The sequence below is a fragment of the Sus scrofa genome, chromosome 9 (assembly GCF_054392235.1).
Source record: "Sus scrofa isolate SSC_HxYL_T2T_F1_AM1 chromosome 9, Sscrofa_HxYL_maternal_Yorkshire_Landrace_v2.0, whole genome shotgun sequence".
Lineage (NCBI taxonomy): Eukaryota > Metazoa > Chordata > Mammalia > Artiodactyla > Suidae > Sus > Sus scrofa.
This window is the reverse complement of record NC_139391.1, coordinates 139,885,674-139,901,618: the sequence shown is the minus strand read 5'-3', so window position 1 is coordinate 139,901,618 and position 15,945 is coordinate 139,885,674. Positions and strand designations below refer to the sequence as shown.

Sequence of the window (15,945 nt, the reverse complement as noted above, 5' to 3'; positions counted from 1 at the left end):
ACTTGGGGCTCAGATTGAGAGTTTCTTCTCTAAGCGTTAAAGAAAAGTGGTCTCCCAGGAGGTGATTTAAGGGCTGGGCCCTGAGGTAGACGGCTGGAGGCAGACAGAGCCTGGAGGCAGCCTGGGGTGGGATGGCTTCCCTGGAGCTTTGCTCATGGGAGGGGGCAGAACTGAACTTGGCTTGTGCCAAGTGGAGAGCCCCTCGACGTGGAGCTGGGACAGCCTCAGGGGCTTCCTGGAGCCAGGCCAGAGGGGAAGCCCTGGTGAAGACACCGTAATTCTGTCTGTGTCTAAGAGAAAGTATACCTGTTACCATACAGGTGACCCTAGAGACTCACACGGAGTGAAGAGAGTCAGAAGGAGGAAGACAAATCCCATCTGATAGCTCTTATATCTGGAATCTAATATATGTCACAAATGAACCTTTCCACAGAAAAGAAACTCATGGACTTGGTGAATAGACCTGTGGTTGCCAAGGGGAAGAGGGAGGGGTGGATGGGGAGCTTGGGGTTAATAGATGCAGACTCTTGCCTTCGGACTGGATTAGCAATGAGAGCCTGCTGTGTAGCCCTGGGAACTATGTCTAGTCACTTATGATGGAACATGATAATGTGAGAAAAAAGAATGTGTGCATGTATGTGTGACTGGGTCACCATGCTGTACAGGAGAAAATCGACAGAACACTGTAAATCAGCTATAATGGAAAATAAAAATTATATATTAAAAAAAAAAGCAAGAATACAGCCCTTCATGTGCGGGGAGGTGTCTGGGTTGGGGTTCCCAGGCAGACAGTGTGTTCCTGGTGAAACAGGGCCACAGAGTTTTGTTGTTTCCATCAGCCCCCCGCTCCCTAACCCACAGTTGGGAAATTGGGGTGGATCATGGGTTTTTAGGATAGCGATGTCTCTGCACTAAACTACGCTCCACACCCCGCCATGAGCCCACGTCTCCAGTAAAAGCTCACCAAACCCCAAGGCTTGCCTCCGCTCTCATTATGAGTCAGGAACTGGAGCCTGAGCCCACTGCGGAGGGGGTAGTCACAGGAGGTGAGACACGGAGCACAAAGGAAGGGTCCAACAGGGGCTGGGGATCGGAGGCAGCCGTGACCCAGAGAAGGTCACTGCCCAGGGCAGACCCGAGGGGCTGATGGGAACTGCGTCATCTCCAGGGTGTGGGGTGAGTGTCAGCCTCTCTTCAGTAGAACATGGAAAAACCCCAAAAGACTGCAGAACCGGGAGACATCCAAGCAGCAGACGCCCGGCTTACATTATTTGGTTCTCTTGTTATTAAATTATTACTATTATTATTTTGTATTTTTAGGGCCACACCCGCAGCACATGGAAGTTCCCAGGCTAGGGGTAGAATCAGAGCGGCTGCTACAGGCCCACACCCCAGCCCACAGCGATGCCAGAGGCCACCTCATCTGTGACCTACCCCACAGCTTGCAGCGATGGCGGATCCTTAACCCACTGAGCGAGGCCAAGGATCAAACTCACATCCTCATGGAAACTAGTCAGTTTTTTAACCTGCTGAGTCACAAGGGGAACTCCCTGTTATTAAATTATTAAAAAGAGGTTCAAAGAATCAGAATGATTTACAGTGAGAATAAAACATAAAAACAAATTATAGAAATTCACATGGAAAAGCATGGCTCACAGTGGGTCTTTGCCGGTGTCAGGAAGGTTCTTCAGAAGCAGCCCAAGGGGACGCTCCCAGGGGCATCACCACCCATGCAGACACGGCTGGCCGAGCTCTGACCCAGAAACCCCGCTTTAGGAAATTCATTCGAGAGTCACAAGCTAGCATAAGATACATCCTTCGTACATAAAGACGTCATTGCCAACAGCAAAGCACTGGGAAGAGTGTTCACACCCAACACAGGATGTGGTCCAAAGGACGGAAAAAAAACTAGAAAAGTAGCAGACACGTTAGGATAACGGAATTTTAGGCGATTTTTAAACGTTTCCTTCTCGTTACAGGGCTATTTATGCAGTAAATAAAATTCAAGAGAAAAAATAAGGAGTATTAGTTATTAAAATGTGCTTCTAGTCATACTTATTTTTTGTCTAAGAACAGTAGAATTTCAACAGTCTAGAAAGCTAAGGTGACAGGTGCTACTTGGTCATTCTATACGCTTCTATTTTCCTCCGTTTGAAATGTCCATAAGAGTTTCCTATAGGAACCAGAATAATTATTAAACATAATACAGCGAAGGGTTTTTTAAAGTAAATCTAAAAACAAACAGGTTTCCTCCAGGGGTAAACTCATCTTACAAAACAGTTCTTGATTTTGATCCACTGAGTAAACACTTATTTGAGGCTGTCTAGTCACTTGATCAGATGGGTTTTCCCCCCAGTTTCTGCCAACACCCCAATCCCACAGTCCACTGGGCGGGGGGAGAAAAAGAATTTCCAGATGATCATAGGCGACCAGGAGGAAAATGTGAAAAGTAGGTCAGTTTAAAGACATTCGCCCAGAGGGGCCTGGCCTCAATATTTCCAAGGCAGCCGAACGAGGAGATGAGAACACTTCACGTTTCATCCCTGGGGCTGCCTTCCAACCCAGTGGTGCCGGAGGATCTGAGTTATCCTTGGCCTCGCCTCGCTCTGTGGGCTCACCTCCTGCCCCCCAAGATGTCGAGACCCCAAGTCTCTACCACCTCTGAAACTGGCCGAATAAGCAAGCAGGTCTCACTCTAAGGCTGGGCACTGCGGCAAAAGCACCTGACACACACTCTGATGCATCTGACCCTTACAAACGAGCTCGCTTAGCAGGGAGGACGTTGTCTGCGCAGTAAGGGAGCGGGCGGCCGGGCTGGGATTCGGGCTCCGTTCTCTGCACCAAACCCCCTGCGTGGTTTCTACTCCTTGGCTGTCACACGCAGCATGTCAGTGAGTAACCTCGGGCAAATATCACTTCCCGCTGGTGCAGGGACATGGCACGATGTCTCCCCAAAGGTGGGTTCGTTCCGTACATCCTTGTGTAAACCACAGGTCTCCTCTGTCCGAGCCTAAGAGGGTAGCTTATTTATTGCACGTGTGCAGTGTGCTGGCCACACTCTACCTCACACACCACACACGTGCAATAAATGTCGTAGTCCCTTCTTCTTTCACTCATTCAACTATTTATTGAACACCTATTATGCTCCAGGCACTGTTCTGGGTGCTGGGGAATATGTTGGTGGACAAATCAGAAAGAACTCCCTGCTATAAGGGATCTGAGCATCTAAGGCAAGCTCAAGAGGAAATTAACCTGTAAATAAGTCCATGGTGTGTCATGAGCTGATAAATATGAAAAAAGGGGGGAAAACAGGCAAAGAATGATGGGATGCAGGAGCCAGCATTTAAATAAGCAGTCATCAAACGAATAAGTGCATAAAATACTTCTGATGAGGACATTTATCCCAAGAGCACGAATAGCTGTAAAAATGTTTAAACAAATCAAGTTCTGATAATAATGAAGGAGAGAGAGTCCCTGTGTCTGACCGCTGAGCTGTTCTGAGGTTTAAATGAGTTAAAAGCTAAAAGCAGAAAGAGGAGCGACGGGGAAGCTAGCTTCTACCCACGACACTCTTTCACAGGAAAATAAGCTCAGTTCCCTCAAACCTACCACGTGCCATAAAATACACTGTTCCTAAGTCGGAAAACACTGACGCAGACACCAGCGCAGTAGCAATCCATCAAGAATAGAAATCTCACTTGTCCATTTCTGGCCTTCAAACTTCTGTGCCGTCAAATTTCCGCTGGACTCATTCTCATCCTGAAGATCTTTGCATGATAAAGAAAAAGCATCTTTGTTCAAATGTTTTTAATATTTACCTTATTTTCAGGACGAAAAGAAGAAAATTTTGCATATGAGAATTCAGCCAAATGAGATGCAATGTCAATTATCGAATTTCTTCCAACAGAAGAATTAGTTAGCAGAAAAGAAAAAAAAACAAAAAACCAAAAAAACACCTCCATGTGCTAAGGACGGATCTTAAAGTCAGACATGATGCAGGCACTGCTGAGGATCTACCTCTAGTGAAAATATTCTAAGTGTTCATTTTAATCTTGCAGCGTTGGTAATAAGGAGAGCCAACTGTAATAATAAGCAATTGATTCTGCTTCGTTAACACACACCCTTATAGGACTTTTGTGCAGCGTCAGTACGAATTTGGTTTGGGTGAGTCCAACCTATGTAGCAGAGCCTTGCAATGCAATTGGGATACAATTCTCAAGAGATGGGGACTAACTCTAATCGTCTGACATCAAAGAACAGCAAAATCCAGGCCTCACAGCCTCATGGTCTGTGAGCCTCAGCTTATGCATTAAAAGCATGTCATGCCCTAGCCCTTCAGCCAGAAGATTTGCAGTTCAGTCTTACAGCAGATGCGCAAAACACCAGTTATAGTTCAAATACCTTCTTTTTAAAACTTTTTCTAAAGTAGAGCCCTTCCGGCCGAATGCTGCAGCCATGATTTTGACCTGGTCACATTTGGCCCTGAGGGCAGGTTCTGGCTTTCCCAAGTCCCCGCAGAGGTGGGGGAAGCAGCCAGACCAGCCCCTTGTCCCCAGCCTCAGCCACCACACTGATCTCCCAGGACCGTGGGAACATGCAGCGCTCACCGGGTGTCTGATCCTGCAGAGCCAATTCTTCCAGAGCAGGGCCCGGAACTGGCGCCCAGCCCGCCCCATGCCTGCCCTCCTGTGTTCATTGGGAAGCCGGCCCGAGCACCAGGCTTATATCTGCCAGGCTGGGCAAAGGCACAGGGCAAAGAAAGACGCCTATTAGTCAATCCCAACAAAAGTGAGTGATGCAAGGCAGATTGCTGGTGACTGAATGAGGCAGGCATCGAATGTCCCTCTTGTTCTGCATCTGTTGAGAAATCTTACCCAGTGTTTGGTGTTTCGGGAGGGCTGGGTTCCAACAGGCAGCCTCTGGGCACGCACATGTCCAAGGACGCACACAGCGGATGCGAGCAGCCAGAAGCAGTGCTCACGCGGAGCGCGGCCCCCTCGTCTCCCTTGATGCTAATAGGATGGAATTATCGCTGCCCTCCCCCTGAAACCAGCCATCCTACTCATCAACCAAAATGGTTTCCATTTTGGACATGCCCTGGCAGATAATCAGAGGGAAAGGAGAGGGAAGGACGGAAGCAGTGTTGGCTGGGGAGGCGGGGGAGAGCAGGTGCTTCGAGCTCCAGGTCGGCTGGGCGGTCACGACGCCTTAATCCCCCTCTCTTACCACTTTCCCCCAAAGGCTCGGGGATCGGGTCGGCCTTTCCCATTTCTGTGAGTAAACCCTGGACGCCCAGGTTAGACAATGCTGGTCACTCTCCCATCTATAACTTATCGCTGCCACCAGAGAGCAAGGCAAACGACAGAGAGCATCATCAGCGATGCCGGACCTCAGGCAAGCCCCCTGCAGGGCAGCAGAAGCCGCAAGCTGTGGGCTGCTCTGGGCCCAGACTGAGGCTCCAACACTTGTCTTAACCTTAATTGTTTAACGGGAAGGAACTCAGCTGGCAGCAGCTGGTCCTCGAGGCGAAGCTCCTGGGTTCCTGTCGCCCCCGCCTGTGGTCGGGGGATGCCAGGCAACGAGACTCTTGTGCTTTTCCATTTCAATGCAACCTCCACGAGCTATGAATGTGCCATCAATGGCTTTTGCAACAGGAAGCGGCATAGGCATTGGCAGAGGAATTGAGTCAATGACCCTGTAAATCTATTTTTTAAAAGAAACCATTTACAATTTGGATTCTATTATTTGTTACCCGGGTTGCAGCACCAGAGTGAAGCCATTCCCCAGTATGGCGGGGGGTTGGCTCCCATGCATGAGTTAGCCTGATGTCCACACCACATCCTCCTTGGCTTTCACCCCCTCAAAACCCAGCCCTGCCATCTCTGTGCTGCCACCTCCCAGAACCCTCTGCAGACAACGCACTGAACACACACGTCACAGGGGACTGCTGTTGTTTTCAAAAACGCCACTGTGAGGAAAAGCACCCCCGCATTTCCTTCTCAGAGCAGCCAGAGTTCTGCGTGGTTGCACCTTACCTCTTCCGTGCTCCCACGGAGGGTGCCGGGAGCGTGGCACACACATCACGACTGCACCATGAGGGTGGGATGCTGCCCGGAGCAGTTTTCCAAGGTTCAAAAAGAAAACTGTAGTTAAACCTAGAATTGCCACAGGACTCTGCAAGTCTATTCCTAGGTATATACCCCCAAAGAATCCCAAACAGGGACTCAAGCAAGTACACGTGTTAACAGGTCCTTGTGCCCGACCCACAGTGAGGTCAAACCAACTCGGATATGTCAGAGTTTGGAGCAGAAAGGTTCACCGCAGGGCCGGGCAAGGAGACGGGTGGCTGGTGCCTTAAAAATCCTGAACTCCCGAAAGGCTTTCAGCAAAGCTCGCTTAGAGGCCAGGTGAGGGAGGGGGGCCGTTAATTGCTGCAAATAGTCTTCCCGTCACATCTTTTGTTCTTTTTTTTTTTTTCTTGTATTTTTTAGTAAAGTATAGTTGATTTACAATGTTGTGCCAGCTTCTGTGGAGCAGCAAAGGGGCCCCGTCATACGGTCATGATGCTCCTGGAACCTCCAACAAAACAAAGGTCATTCTCCACTGTGCAACTTGCCATCTGAAAGTGTAACATTCCCCGAGGCCACAGCCTTGAGAATTATACACAAAAGAGACACCCTCAACACCGAACAAATCCGCTAAGCAAAACAACACCATTACCCTCGTTTTACCTGCTCAAGCTTCCAAGGAGCGACTTTTGCCCTCGGAGGTCCAGGCCGGAGCTAAGAGGAGGCCCCTGCACCAGGGGTCCCCCTGCCTGAGAGTGCTGGGCCAGCATCCAGCCTGAGTCCTCCCGCCAGTGCCCAGGCCCTGTCTAAAGAGGCAGATCTCAGCTGGCAGCGCCCTGGGGCCACATCCCACCTCTGTGACGCGCACCCCCAGGCGAGTTCACAACCGTGATAAACTGGAGACAACACAAGCGCCCACCAGGAGACACGTGGATAGACATGGCTCGGCAAATGCGCACGGAGCATCATTCAGCCACACAAAGGGGTGACATGCCGACACCCACTAGGACACGGGAGGAGCCCGAGACAGCAGCCCGACAGGAAAGGCAGGCAGCACAGGCCAAGGGTCCCCAGCAGCTGAGCCGGCAGACGAGGCACGATCAGTGAGCTGGGGCGGGGGGCAGTGAAGGGTGCCGGGTCCTCCTTCAGGGCGAAGGAGGTGCTTCTGGAGCCGGGGAGCAGGGATGTCCCACTCAGGGGACACACTGAACCCTCGCTTTGAAACCGTTCACTTTCTGTTACCTGAATCCACCTCAGGAAAGCAGACCTCGCCTGGTCTCTGCTCAGCTGTGCAGCCCCATGGAAGCAGCTGGAAGCCGCGGGCTGTGACTGTGTCTGCTCCCGGCAGTGACTGGGGGATGCTGTCGTGCATCCACGCAGGAGCCCGCGAGTTCCTGCTCCAAATGGCCACGGACTCTCTTCCCAGATGCTCAGGGGCCATCCCGCCTGCTGGTCGCCAGAACCAGAAACGCCTGTTCCGATCAAGTGCCACCTGGCACCCCCCTGCTCCTGGCAGTGACACCGCGTGTGCAGAGACCTTGAACCCCCCCAGTGCACTGAAATGGCCCGCGTGGATACTGGCTCCTCGCCCGCCCTGCACCCCCATGCTGTCCCCCTCCGTCCCACCGGCCCCCCTCCAAGAGTGCAGCCAGAGGGAGGGTGATAGCGAGAGGGGCAAGGGACTGAGCCCCGCCAGGCCCACACGGGGACTTTAAGGTCCTTGTCCAGGACAAGCCTCTTATGTAAGTTCCCTGTGTGGTAAACCGGCTACCTGCCCATCTGGAGAGGCCGCCTGCCCCTCGGTTGCCCCTGCCCTCCGCAGCCAAGGCCAAGGTCAGACCTCACCCAGAAGCTCCACCTCTTCCTTCCCTGCACGGAGCCCTGCAGGGGCCGTAGGTTGGGGAGTGGGAGTGACAGGAGGAAGCGTTAGTGATCCAGCCAGAGAGGGAAGGCAGGAGTCCTCCGTTGTGGCGCTCAGGGTTAAGAAGCCACCTAGGATCCATGGGAATGAGGGTTCAGACCCCTGGCCCCGTTCAGGGGATAAGGATCCGGCATTGCTGCATGCTGATGCAGCTTGGAGCCAGCATTGCGGTGCTGTGGGGTAGGCAGACTTGTGCAGCTCGGATTGGACCCCTAGCCTGGGAACTTGCTTATGGGGCAGGTTAAAAAGAGAGAGAGAGAGAAGAAAGTCCCTGAGCTATGGGCAGGGACTCCTAGACAGTGTCCCCACACTGGGAGTGACTGCTGTGCTGAGAGCCAGCTCCACAAGGCTTCCCAGCCCCACCCGCACCCACACCTCCTGCCACAGAGGGAGGTGAGTGGCTTTGTCATTTCCAATCGCCAGTCCTCCAGGTCAGGTGCCCAGCCAAGGGGACAGATGAACAAAAAAAGTTGGGAGGAACTGGATCCCTCACCCGTGGTGCAGCCCCTGAGAGCCTCAGGGGCATCATGCTCTGTGGTTACCGAGGCCTGTGCCCGGCTCTCTGCAGAGACCCTGGGTCGCAGCCCGCGGCCTCCTGCCTGTCCTTACCCCCAGCCCCCCCTCCTTCTCAGCTCCCCAGTCACCTACACAATGGTTTCCACATCACATGTCCTCTCTTCAGAATGTTCAGCGTGATCTGTATTTTCCTTGCTGACCCTGATGGATACAGAGTGTGCCAAGTGGTCCACAGATGCCAGCTCACAGGGGAAGGTCTGGCCCAGCGTTGAGGCCAGCCCTGTCCTTATCATTAAGAGAGGGCTTCTGCCTTTCTGCGCCCCCCACCCTCCATTTCACTCAGAATCCTCACGGCACACGTGGCTAAAAGCGAACTGAATTCGTCCAGGGAATGGTGGGATCCTGCCTTTTCTCTTCCTCTTTTCCTGTGTCTACCGACAAGCATCGCACCCATCCAGCCAGCCCCCTTAGCACAGCTCTGGATGGTGAGAGCAACAAGGAGCTGGGTCAAAGGGTAAAGAAGAGAGACGATGACATCATTAACAGGAGAGAAGGCGGAGGGGCCTCTCCACCAGGAAGGGCCAGAGATGGGCCCCCCTCCCCCAGGCAAGGGTTGGATTTGAAGTGGACACCACAGACTGAGATAAGACAAAGCACCTAACCCGGTTCGTGGCATAAAGGAGAGCTCGAAGTGCCTGCATGAAAATAAAATGAGCAAGCAGGGGCTCCCCCCCGTACTGGCCGCTCCCACACTCTCCAGCATCAAGATCAGCTCACCTGGTACCAGCCCCCCAACCCCAGCCATCCACTCAGACAGCCACCTGTTCCACATCCACGCGGGCGGACAGCACATACAGAGGGAAGCACGAAAGTTCAGATGTCGCCACGACAATTAGAGGAAAAAACATGAGCAGGCTCACCAGCCCCTCTTCTACCCTAACTCACAAAACCAAAGTCTGCTGGCTCAACGGCGATTGGGAAATGGGACACTTACTGTGAAAACTACATCACAAGGAGAGTCGGGAAAGAAAAAGAGAGTGTATGGATGGAACTGCGTCCCCCATAATTCATATTTTGAAGTCCTAACTCCCACTGTGACTACATTTGGAGATCAGACCATTAGGGAGTAATAAGGCTCCATGGGTCATGGGTGGGCCTTGACTCAGCAGGACTGGTGTCCTATCAAAGAGGAAGAGACCAGAGATGGAGTTCTTGCCATGCGCACACAGAGGCAAAGCCACGCGAGGACCCAGCCAAAAGGTGCCCATCTGCAAGCCAGGAAGAGAGGCCTCACCGGAACCAACCTGCTGAGCCGCGGCCTTCCACGTGCAGCCTCCATCACTGTGAGACAAAAATGCCAGTTGCTTAAGCAGCCCTGGGAAGCTGACTTTGCATCTGTGGCTTCTCTGGCGAGGCTGGCTAAGGACTTGAAGGCTGATGCTTGCATTTCGCCCAGATCTGGGAGTTTCTGCGGCCCTCGAATACACCGAGGAAACCACGAGAACGGAACTCCCGGGGATCATCCTTAAAGCTGGAGGTTCCCCAGGAGAACGGTCATTCACTTGGACCACAGTCTCCTGAGTGATCCGTGCGGACTCCCGATGTGCCTCAGGCATCGATCACTACAGATGGGAACCCTCCACGGGCCCTTGTCAGGGGACTTCGCAGTGTGCAAAGATAATATGTGGATTTATGAGCGATCACAGGGCTCGCCCCGGGATCTGCGCCCTGCCAGACCCCACTCCCCCTTCCTGTTCCACTGCCACTCACCTTGATCCTCTGATTTAAGGTTAGATTCCTAGAAGGTGAGGAGGAGGCCAGACACACATGGGGGAGGGGAGGATGGGGCTGAATCCCACCCTCATTGCTTTCCTGGCTGTGCTTCAGTCTAGCCGTGTTTAAAAAGACTGGGTCTGAAGTATTCTCACTTCCACCAGTGCCAATTCATCCCCAAAGACAACCCCCCCCCAACCCGCTGTCAACCTGAATGTGGCGGCTGATCATAGGCACGGGGCTGGTCCCTCTGAACGCTGTGGTAATGGACTTAGAAAGTTACAATGAAATTCTTCAAGATTTTCAGGTAAAATGGCCTCTCTGTCTCCGTTAAGAAGCTGTATTGAAATGAGCAACAATAAGCAATTAGAAGTTTCATAGTTTAAAGAACTTCCACAGTCCAGTTGTCCCTGATTTAGAAATCTTGAAAAATATAATCTCATGGGTAATTTAAATAAACTTCCTTTTCTCTGATTCTGAACTCTATTTTTCTAACTTCAATAATTGCCCATGAATCTGAATGGGTTTCTCACTCTAATAGAAAACTTAACTCCAAAACGTATCAAAAGACTTGGTGTTCAAAAGACAATAAAATGGCTAGAACATGTGGTTTTCACCTTGTAATGGTACCCAGTGCCCACTGAGACAAGAAAAGTAAAAAGATATACTCAAAACTCCAGTCATAATACTGAGAGGAAAGTTGCCCAAACCTCTGACCCAGGAGTAAGGACACCGAGCGACAGCCTCCTTTTAATCCCCCCGGGACAACCTGAGGCTTCAGGTACCTTCCATGTGAGCAGAATTTTCTCGCTCCAGGTTAAAACATGAAATGTAGTTTCTCTTTACTCCAAGGCCAGAGAGTCTAGTTCTAATTTGGAAACATAGGACGGCAGAATCAAATGCCAAATCTAAAATTCAATTAATACTGGAGGCACAAACCACAGAAGATGGAACAGAACTTGCAGAGGGAACCTAGCTGTGCCAACTGCTTGCTGAAACAAAACAAATCAACAGTCCCTGGAAGATTTTAATAGGATCCAGTCAAATAATATTCAAAAAATCCAACAGCAGAAGTCATAGTTACTCAACATACATTAAAAACCAGGAAAAACCTTTTTAAAAATAGCTCTCAAGTAAAGACATTCAAATGACGGCAACCCCAAGAGGACCCAAAGGGTGGAATTATTAGATAATTAAAGTAATTATTAGGAGTTGCTGCTGTGGCACATCAGGTTAAGTATCCCAAGTTGTCTCTGCAGCCTGGCGCAGTGGGTTAAGGATTAGGTGATTTATGCCGCAGCTGCAGCTTGGATTCAATTCCTGGTGTGGCCAAAGAAAAAAGTATTTCTTATAACCATGCTCCATGAAATAAGGACAAAGTCTTGAAACAACTGGAAAGATGATTATTTTCAGCAAAGAATTATAAAAAAAGGACAATGGGAAGTTTTAGAACTTAAATATAAAATAACAGAAGGAAAACATTTATTGGAGACACTCTAGCAGAATGGATAGGAAAGATGACAAAGGCAGCAAACCTGAAGATAGACCAATAAAAGTTATCCAGTCCAAACACCAGGCGGGAAAAGATTGAAAATAATCATCATCAGAGACTCAGGGACATATGGGACAAAGTCAGAGTTTGCCACTGGTGTGATGGAAAGAGAGGAGGGCGAAACGAGGATAGAAAAAACTCGAGGCTACAAGACAACGCACAAGGGATAATCCATGAAAGGAAAAATGTATACTCAGACTTTATCTAAATGAAAAATGTTGCCCTGTGAAAAACACTGATAAGAGAATGAAAAAGGAAGCCACGGGCTAGAAGAAAATATTTGCAAACCACATATCTGACAAGGGGCTGATATTTAGAATATCTGAGCTGTCAAAATGCAGCAACTGGAGTTCCTGCTGTGGTTAAGGATCCAGTGTTGCTGCAGCTGCAGCATAGGGTCTGTCTGTGGCTTGGATCTGATCCATGGCCTGGGAATTTTTGCAAGTGTGGCCATAAAAGGGAAAAAATACCTCAACAAATAAAAACAAAATTAGGGAGCTCCCATCGTGGCTCAGCAGTTAACAAATTTGACTAGCATCCATGAGGCCACAGGTTTGATCCCTGGCCTTGCTCAGTGGATCTGGCGTTGCCATAGCTGTGGTGTAGGCCACAGACACGGCTCAGATCCTGTGTTGCTGTGGCTGTGGTGTAGGCCAGCAGCTACAGCTCCAATTCGACCCCTAGCCTGAGAACCTCCATATGCTGCAGGTGTGGCCCTAAAAAGCAAAAAATAAAATAAAATAAAATCAGGAAATAGGCAAAAGACATGAAAAGACATTTTGCTGGATATCAAAAAGACCATGCAAAGAAAACATCGATAATGATCAGGAAACGCTAGTTGAGACCAAGACGAGATAGCATTATACACCTCCTAGACCTGCCGAAACAAACCTTCGTGAGAAAACCAAACACTGGCACCGCTGTGGAGAAATGAGATCTCTCCTATATTGCTGGTGGGATGGCAAAATGGCACAGCCACCAAAATATTTTGGCACTTCCTTTAAAAATTAAATGTACACTTAGCATATAAGCAGCAATCATACTCTGGGCATTTGTCCTAAAGACATGAAAACTTATCCTCACACAAAATCCTGTGTGTGAATGTTCATAGCAGCTGTATCAGGACAGCTGAAAACTGGAAACAACCCAAACGCCCTTCCACGGGGGAGGGTTAAACACTGTCCATCCACACAGTGGAAGACGACCGGGCGGTGAGAAGCAATGAGCGACAGTCTGTTTTGGCCATAAAAGGGAAAAGCAAAACGAAACAAAACTCAACCATTAAAAAACGAAATTCATTCCTCGGATGAATCACAAGGATATTACCTTGAGTGAAACGTGTCATCTCAAGAGCCGCATACTGCATGCTTCCATTCATAGAACATTCTCAAGCAAACGTGTTATAAAGATGGAGAACGCATCCGTGGTGGAGTCAGGGTTGGATCTGACTACAGAAGGGCAGCATGAGGGAAAACCGTGTGGACACAGGACAGGTCTGTATTTCAATTGCGTTTCCATGAATCTACGCCTGTGATAAAATAGCACAGAATCACGCACTCAGTTTCTGATTTTGCCATTTATCCTACCGTAGTTCTGTGAGATGTGACCATTGCAGGAACCTGGGTAAAGGTTACAAAGGATTTCTCTGGACTGTCTTTGCACCTTGCTATATATCTACACTTACTGGAACATAAAATGTTTTTAAAAAGTCGTAGCACTGCATATTTTTAAAGTTTGCTACAATGTATAAGACAAAACAAAATAAAAACAACCAGCTGGCCAAGCTCTGGTCTTATTTTGTTCTGGTGGCCAACCCTGCTACATGAGACTCAAAGTTTCCAGATTCAGAAGCAAAACTCAGTGGCCCCACGATGCAATCTCATGCCCTCCCCCAGAAGTGGTCCAGGAGTCTCCCGTGGCTCTTTGCTCACCAGTGAGAGGCTTGGGGTTGGGTGCTCGGCTGTAGTTTCCTTGAGGGTTTTCCTTGCTCTTGAAAAGTGGACAGCAAATGAGATGGCCTTGACCTTGGATGGGACAGCTGTAACCACCATAGTCGGTCACTACTGCATGAGGGTGAAGCCCCTCCACAAAGGAGGGCAGGGAGGGAACATAGAATTGAGACCCTCTCCAGTAAATGACCCGGATCCAGACCTGCTCTCCACCCGGACAACTTGTAATGTGAGACACTAACAGCAGAGGGCGGTATGGCTACCTAGAGACGACGCATCCAAGGGTGATGCCAGGGAATGTTTTTCTTCGTAGAACCGACTGGGTTCCCCCTGGGTTGTGAACACTGTTCTCAGACATGAGCCTGTATCAGAATCGCCTAGAAGAGCTGTTAGATCTGTGGGTCCCGCCCACAGAAGTTCTAATTCAGGACCACGTGTGCAGAAGCACTATTTGAGGCTTCCTGTTTCCAGTCACCTGCGGACCTGAGCTACACGTGAGTCAAGGTGGCTCTGTCCTCAAGCCAAAGGCATTGAGGAACCCTTTTCTATGCGCAGGAGCTCCCTTCCCCCGCGCAATGTTCTCACTGCTCTATGATAAATATTTCTTAGAGAAACACAATGATCACTCAGCAAGGCATCCAGACTGTGGTTATTTAGGGATCAGCAGTGATAGAATTCATTTTGTGTGATATGAAATAGAAGTGTCCTGAAGCTCAAGCCTGGGAAGTACTACTCCTGTTCACTTGGCAAACTGTTCCTGAGATTCTAAACACTGGTTTCAAGGGGGAGTCTCAAATTAAAAACACAGAAAACAGGGTATCTCTAAGGAAGGGGCAGGCCGAGGAGGGAGAGCTCCCTCCAAGTCGGCCGAGCTCTGCAAACCTCTTTTCATCTCTTCTTTTAAAAATTATTTTATTATAATAATTATTTTTTGACCTGCGCCCCTGACATGGGGAAGTTCCTGGGCCAGGGACTGAACTCCACCAGAGCAGCGGCCCCTGTTGCTATAGTGACAATGCCAGGATCCTTAACCTGCTGAGCCACAAGGGAATGCCTCCTCTTTCTCCTTTGACTCAGAAAGAGCAGGGACGTTTTTCTCATTTCATAAAACCTCAGGTAAACGGATGCCCTGGGACCCGAGCTCACTGAGGAAGTGACAGGTGGCAGCGCACAGCCGCCTCTCCCAAGGCCCTGGTACCACTTCCCTGCCAGCACCCCCGGGGCCTTGGACAACCCCCGCCCCCGCCCGCGGACAATCGCTTAGGATCGAAGGACTTATGGTTTTCGCAAAGAGCCAGGGAACAGGCAGGGACGAGCTCACTTGTCGCAGATGCTCTGCTCGGGGGAAACTGCGACGGGAATAAACCGGCTCCCCCGTGCAGGTCGCAGCAGATCAGACACCTCACGTGAGTCTCCAGCGGCTTCCCGACAGCATCGCACGGAAGGCTGACAACCCTGCTCGGACAGAGCGGCATGTGTGTCCCCTCGGGTTGAAACAGGCTTTCCCTTCAGGTGCTCGCCCGTCTGCCGAGAAATCAGGACCTCGCTGGGGCGGCTCTTGCGGTACCTCGGCTGCAGGACCACAGATGCCACAGCAGCCAGACTGCCTTCCTACTACTCGAGTCCATAGTCTGGCGTTCGGGTAGATTTGGACTCAAGCCCATTCACTGGCTGCGAAGTGAATTCTTCGGGTTTCCGCTGCATCAGAAAATGAGAACAAGCCCTCCAGGCTGGCAAGACGTTGGCCGGACTGAGCATTACGAGACTTTTCAGCAGTTTTGAAACGTACAGAGCATTTTAGGAGCATTTTACAGACCTAACGCACTAATGCCTAAATGTTTTCATAGGGATGGCTTTCAACGTCACAGGCAGGCGGGCAGCTCCTCCTTCCGGGGATTCCGCGCCCGCGCGCGCGCGCCCGCGTGTGGGGTCGCGGGGTCGGCGCGCCCCCGGAGTGCGCCTCCGGAGTGCGCCCCCGCGTGGCCGGAGGCTGCAACCAGGTATGGAGATGCGGTCGGAGGTTCGTCAAGACGAGCATCCTTCTTACCTGCTGCTGATGAAAAACAGCCAGCTGCTACCCTCTATCCACACGCCGCTGGCTCCTGCTGACTGCTTTTACATGCCAATGCGGAGCTCTGTTCAAGACAAGCCGAAAACCTGGATTTT

At 50.5% G+C, this 15,945-nt stretch overlaps 1 protein-coding gene across 13 annotated transcripts in view; it reads right to left on the bottom strand.

Moving 5' to 3' along the window:
- ABCA13 (ATP binding cassette subfamily A member 13) overlaps positions 1-15,676 on the bottom strand; it is a 349,393-nt gene extending 333,717 nt beyond the window's left edge. For 3 of the 13 annotated variants that reach the window (XR_014816633.1, XR_014816634.1, XM_084978169.1), the window contains exon 1: positions 4,608-4,801. Coding sequence is in view for 5 of the 13 variants with exons in the window: in XM_084978169.1 (XP_084834295.1) it covers positions 4,608-4,676 (69 nt within the window). In the remaining 8 variants the exon portion in view is untranslated. Of the gene's footprint in view, positions 1-4,607; positions 4,803-13,156; positions 13,359-13,761; positions 13,894-15,100 lie in introns of those variants that run through there. The other 10 variants (XR_014816631.1, XR_014816632.1, XM_021063905.2 and 7 more) reach the window with 7 other exon arrangements.
- Between the last annotated feature and the right edge of the window lie 269 nt (positions 15,677-15,945).